General features: G+C 48.6%; 1 protein-coding gene across 2 annotated transcripts in view; it reads left to right on the top strand.

Annotated features, from left to right (window-relative positions):
- The first annotated feature begins 3758 nt into the window (after positions 1–3758).
- The window catches only part of TMEM245 (transmembrane protein 245), a 68215-nt gene continuing 65648 nt past the window's right edge, over positions 3759–6325 (top strand). For both annotated transcript variants that reach the window (XM_016213729.2, XM_087822810.1), the window contains exon 1: positions 3759–4361. In XM_016213729.2, the coding sequence (XP_016069215.2) occupies positions 3759–4361 (603 nt within the window). The remainder of the gene's footprint in view (positions 4362–6325) is intronic.

Raw genomic sequence — 6325 nt, 5'->3', positions numbered from 1 at the left:
TGGGTGTTCCTTCATGCCAATGTCCGCCTCTGGTCAGATCACTTCTCTTCTGTAGTCTAATCTCCCTCCTGCCCTCTGATAAAGATAGTTGTGATTACATTTAGGCCCCACCTGTATAATCCAGAATAATCTCCTCACCTCAAAATCTTACTTTTCTCTGCAAAGTGCCTGTTACCATGTAAGGTGACACACTTCACAGGCTCTAGGGATTATGCCCTGGATATCTTTGGGGGCCTCCACATTGCTGTGGGATAAATGACGAAGCAGGGAGTGGGGAGAAGTGAGGCAGGTCCCTTACCTTGGACCTTGGATGTTGTAGTAAAGAGTTTGGACACCTATCCACAGGGTAAGGAGGCTGTGAAGGGATCAGATTATATTTTAGAAAGATCATGCTGGATGCAATGTAGAGAACTGATTGGAGTGAGTGAAAGGGCAGTGTGGTGCCAAGAGTGTACAAATAAGTGACCCTTAGGATTTAAAGTTAGCAGAACTTGGTTCTCAAGTGAACATAGTTCATTTATAAATAAAGAGAGATAGTCTGGCCAGTTTGAAATGCATCCACCATCTTCTGGTTTTCCGTCTTGCTCTGATTTGCAGTGGAAGGTTGGCTGTTTATAGACAACCTCAGCCTTGGTAGAAGTATATTGTTGTGAGCAGAGCCAAGGAAGGGACGGACAGGCTAAGAACTCCAAATCCTCATTCCTAACTCTTAAATTTCAACCATGCCAGATAAAATGTTCCAGATAAAAATCAGCCCAGTGAAAACGAGGAGCCACCAGTAAAGGACAGTTAAGGCCAGCCACTTTCCAGACTGGCAATCCTGGCTTTTAGCAATAACTATAAATCATAAAATTTACCTTGCAAATGCCCTTCTCCCTGCCAGCCTTCCTCCCACCTTAGAAGAGGAAGGGGGAGTTACTTCAGTTGCAGACTTTTTTAAAAAGTATTTTCCCTCCAAAAGAACTTCCCAAGCTCCTTTTTATTCATCTGGCCCTTTTCTGGGTACTTGGGTCTCAACTGGATTGGTTGAACCAATCTGATCATGTTTTCTCCGACCCGTTTACAAACTGATAACGTTGTCTTTGTGGACCTGGCACGGAAGGTTAGCTGCAGCTGGATGGCACAGACCAGGACAGGAACCTGGAGGCAGGGGATATTTCAAATGTCCTACACTGTGTCATTTGCTGGGACACAGAAATGCAGCAAGTCCATGTAAACTGCTGACTCTGACTGCAGTGTGGTAAGTGCAGTCACAGGGTGATAAATCCTGCGGGAACACAGCCTCCTTGTGTGAGGCCATGTAAACGTCAGTCCGTTTCTAGTGCTTCAGTCCTCCTTTCTGATACAGTTCCATTCTCAACTAGAAATTCCGTCAGAGGCCTGCCAGTTCTAGTGCTTTGGCCATTGGGACAGGTGAAATGTTCAGCAATTTTGCCTTTCATTGAGACTTGGAAGCACAGCACCATGACAGGGCATTTTTAATTTGCCGAGCTGGGTCCCCAATACAGTTTAGGCAACATTCCCCTGTCCCCTCAGGCCCAATGCATATGTCGGTTTCCGTTTGCAGCCACTGATAGATGTTTTTATGTAACACAGGATCTTTCATTTTGTAATTAGAGGAAGAGAGCAGAGTCTTTGGTTGGAGGAGGAGGGAGATGGTTTAGTCTTTGTTGTTTCACTAACCCTTCGGATGGGGTTTGAGACTCCGTGGTTAGAGGACTGGTCAGACGTGGAAGGAACACTTCATGAGAGGAGATATGATACATTGGGCACAAGTGACCTGGTTTAGGGCTCGGATGACAAAAGAGCAAAGAGTATGCAAGTCAGGGAGAAGGACCTCCTCCCCATCTCTGAGGAGCCCAGCTCTGCTTTGGCACCCTGAGGATTAGAAACTGGGAAGTGTCCAGGATCTGGGACTAATGACACAGGCTCTGACAATCTTATGACGGTCACTGAACCCAGTGAGCTGTGTGGGTGGCAGGGCGGACATAGGGTAGTTGGTGGTTGACTCAAGTCTCTGGGTGTAGGTGAGGCGCTCCTTTGAAACTCCCTAGAAATTACTGAGGAGTTTTTTGGGAGGGATGCTGAGGCACTGTTGTTATATAAGTGAGAATCTGAGTCAGTGTAAAATGGATACTGAAAGCAAATGTGGCTAGAATTTGTAAACATCATCCCAGCAGCTCTAGACAAAGTAGTTAATAAGCAAAGCAAAATGTAGGACAACTGAAGCAAAATATTTACAGAATGAATCAGAGTCCAAAGACCACTTGAAAAACAAGGACTGTGACCTGAAACCCAAAAATAAGATGGAAAGGAATTACTTTTTTTTTACTTTGAAACTTATTGAAAACAGGAAAGGGTAACTCGCAGGGTTTCAAAGCACTCACACATTGGGTACTGGGTAAAGGCTTCCTTCTTTGCTTTCCCTCCCTCCCTCCCTCCCTCCCTCTCTCTTTTTAAGTAAAAATGCTGTTTGAGATACAGCTAGTAGACTTGGATTCTAGGCCCTTCCCAACAGAACAGAAGCACCTTGCACTGCCCCAGAGCTGCTTTTCTCTCTTCTAAGACTAGTGCTTCTATTACTATCGTTTCCATGTGACAAAAGGGAAATGGGGGTTGTGGGCTTAATTGACCTGACCTCAGGTCGCAAAAAGAAATAGTGGCAGTAAGAGGCTCTGACCCAGAGCACTTTTAGGAGCCGAGATTGCTCCCACACTGACATCTGCACCAATGGTTGTCAACCGTAGTTGCACAGTGCACTCCTCTGAAGAGCTTTAAAAAATATCCCAAAGGATCCCTGGCAGACCAATTAGCAAAGCACTTAGCCTAGACGTAAGAGCCACACTCTGAGTTCAAGTCCTTCCTCCGTCACCTCCTAGCTGTGTGACCTTGGCAAGGCACTCAACTTCTCTGTGCTTCAGTGTTCCTCTTTGTAAAGTGGCGATAATAACACCACCTTCTTTGTGGGGTTGTTCCAAGAATTAAGTAAGTTTCACAGGAATAAGGCACTCAGAACAGGGCCTGCCATATGGTAATCGCTATTTAAAATCCTGACAGACAGAATCTGGGGGTCAGGGTTTTGTTGTCGTTGTTGTTTTGTTAATCCTCACCTGAGGGTATTTTTTCCATTGATTTTTTTTTTTTTAATACCCTTTTTTTTTTGCCAACTTTTATTATATTTTATTTTTTTAAAATTTTATTTTTGTTTAAAATATCACAGATGTCCCATTGATTTTTAGAGAGAATGTAAGGGAGGGAGGCAGGGAGGGAGGAGGAGAGAGAGAGAGAGAGAGAAAAAAAAAATCGACGTATATCTTGGTTGCCTCCCCCACGCGCCCTTGACCAGAGGAATCGAATTCCGTCCGCCGGCGGACGCTCTAACCACTTCGCCGCCCTCCTCGGGATTCTAACGTGCAGCCTGCGTTTGCAGCTTGCGGACGTAGCGCCTCTTTTGGGATTCCGCTTCCCCGAAAAGTTAACATTAACCAATCGGTGAAGGGCGCTTTTTTTTTTTTTCTTTTCTTTCCTTTTCCTCCTGTAAAATTTTGAGTTCAGAAACTTGTTACCTGGACCCTGCCGAGCAAAGGGATTCGCCCTATGCTCTCTGGGAGTTGTAGTTTGCTAAAGGTTCTGTAGGCGCTCGGTGGCCAGCTCGGAACTACAACTCCCACAATGCCGCGCGCCACCCGCCCTGCCTCTCGCCGGTGGCTCTCTCCGGCTACCCAGCACCGCCTCTCGGCGGCGGCTTCAGAGGCACTATGGCCGACGGCGCCGGCGCTCCTGCTGAGGCGACCGAGCCGCGGGACTCCCCGGGCCTGACGCCGCGGGTACCGCGCGCGGTCGAGCCGGGAGGCGGCGGCGGCGGCGGCGGCGGCTGCTGCGGGGAGACCCCGCGGACGGCGGCGCTGGCGCTCCGCTTCGACAAGCCCATCAAGCAGGCCTTCTACAACACCGGGGCCGTGCTGTTCGTGTGCCTGTGCTGCGGCGCCGCCGTGCTCGTCTACTTCATCCTGGAGGCCTTCCTGCGGCCGCTGCTCTGGGCCGTGCTGTGCGGCACTTTCCTGCACCCCTTCAAGAGCTCGCTGACGCGCCTGGGCCGCCACTGGCTGCAGCGCCTGCACCGCGCGCACACGCCCATCGTGCTGGCCGCGCTGCTGCTGCCGCTCTGCTTCGCCGACTACGGCGTGGAGGCCCTGGGCGAGCAGGCGCTGCGTCGCCGCCGCCTGCTGCTGCTGCTGGGCGCCGGCGGCCCGCTCCTCTACGGCCTCTACAGCCTGGGCAGCTACCTGGGCGTGCAGGTGCTGCTGGCGCACGCCGGCGCGCTCATTTGCCGCGGCCTCGACTACTTCAGCAGCCTGTGGGTGAGTGAGCCTCCGCCGGGTGCCTCCGGGGTCCCGGCGGGCACACAGCACCCTCCTCCGCCGCCCCGGTGCGCTGGGCTGCGATTCTGCACCTCCTCCTCAGTGTGCAAGGGCGACCGGAGGTCCACGCCTGTGCGGCAGTGTCAGCCTCCTTCCTTCCTTCCCATGCATCTGAGGATTTGGGCGCACTTGCTTCCAACGAGAGGGCGGGCGTGGTTTGAAACCTGTCCCCCTCCTCCCTCCCCCATCCTAATAGATCCTCTTAGGGGGACAGGCCCCCTCTTGGGAATCACTGTTCCGCTTTACAGGTTGGGGATCCAGAGCATCGGCAGGTGGATTTGAATTTACTCCTGGTCACGAGGCTTGGGGGTGCTCTGGCCATCTTCGTTTCTGCTCAAGTGGGACTTTCCTGGATGTCTGAGCTGGAAGGGACCTTAGAGGTCCTAGTTTAACCTGTCATGATAGGCGAGGTGACTTCTAACCCGGCTAGGGCTAGTTAGGGACAAGCAGGGGACTGGTTGACTCAGGTTTCTCAAGTCCTAAAACAAAGCTTTCTCAGTAGTCCGGGGCTCCTCTCAGTTCATCAGATTTCAGTGTACTTTGTGCAAGGCTGAGCCACCTTGGCCTCTTCCTGGCCACACTCTACTTCTTGGGAGCTACTTATGTCCCTGTCGGGATTGCTTAAGCAGACTGGGTGTAAGAGAGGTAGATTCCTGATTCTTGGGTGACCAGGGGCTTTAGAATTGGAAGGGGTTTCAAAGATAATTCAGTGACACATTTCCTAACTCAGGCCAGTTAATTATTCAAATATTTAACTGGGACTGTTAAAGACAAGTGGATAGTTAATGCATAAGAATGCTAATTGATCAGTAAACAGTACCATTTAAAAATAATTTTATTCTCTTTTGTCAGTGTTCAGTGCACCTTGACATCAAGTTGCAAAATAATTCTCATCTGTCCAGCAGGGTTTTGACTTGCTTGAAGTTGTTGGTAGAGTAATGATTGATCCCAGAGCCGCTGTCTTCTCTTGCTCTATCAATACCTTCTCTCAGGTCAAGGTAAAAGTTGATTGAGTATGTTAAATACTGGGCATTGTGAAGTATTTAAAAGGAGTAAGATGTAGGCTCTGACTTCAAGGTGCATATAGTCATATGTGAACATATTCTGGAGATGACAGACACACAGATATACAGGGTGCAGCAAAAGTAGGTTTACAGTTCATAAGGCAAATAATACAATTCGTAAATAATAATACAAGAATAAACTCTGTGTTTCATGTGCTCATAACTGTAAACCTACTTTTGCCTCACCCTGTATCTTCATTACTCACCAGTTACAGGCCACTGAGGCCTTGCAAGTTATTGGGAAGCACCTCATCCGTAATTTTGCGATGCTGCCTGTGTGTGCAGCAGCGAAGCGATCAGACAGAAGTCTTAGCCTCTAAGAGGACTGGGCTATTTCAGTTGTATGAAGGAGGGATGTGCCACAACCCCTTTTCATCTCTGGGGCCTTGCTGGCTTGTCAGGTAGAAGTGATCCTAGAGTTACACTTTACTTCCTGATGCCTGCCTCTCTTCAGGAAAGGTTTCTGAGGTCCAGAGAATGTGATTGTCCCAAAGTCACTCATATTGTGAACAAATCCACGGTTCACATTTATGGAGTCCCAGTTCAGTGTTCTTTCTTCTTTACCTTGTTTTGCAGTTCAGTTAAGTTCATTGAATGACTCTTGTTGGAAACCAGAATACTCTTGTTGGAAAGAAGAAATGTAAAGACTGCTATGACCTGATTCCTATTCTCAGGAAATTCAGTCTTCAAAGTCAAACACGTTTATAGAGTCTGCTAACCTTTTTTGACTGTTGATATTGCAATTTACTGTAAATTACTGTAGCCAAGACCAAGTAGCTTATCCACTGCACTGTAGGAAATTAGAAATGAAAGGCCTAACTAATGTATATGGTATATTTT

Source organism: Miniopterus natalensis, chromosome 12 (assembly GCF_054644295.1).
Source record: "Miniopterus natalensis isolate mMinNat1 chromosome 12, mMinNat1.hap1, whole genome shotgun sequence".
NCBI classification, from domain to species: Eukaryota; Metazoa; Chordata; class Mammalia; order Chiroptera; family Miniopteridae; genus Miniopterus; species Miniopterus natalensis.
The sequence above is the reverse complement of the archived record's forward strand: the minus strand, read 5'-3'. Positions and strand labels throughout refer to the sequence as shown.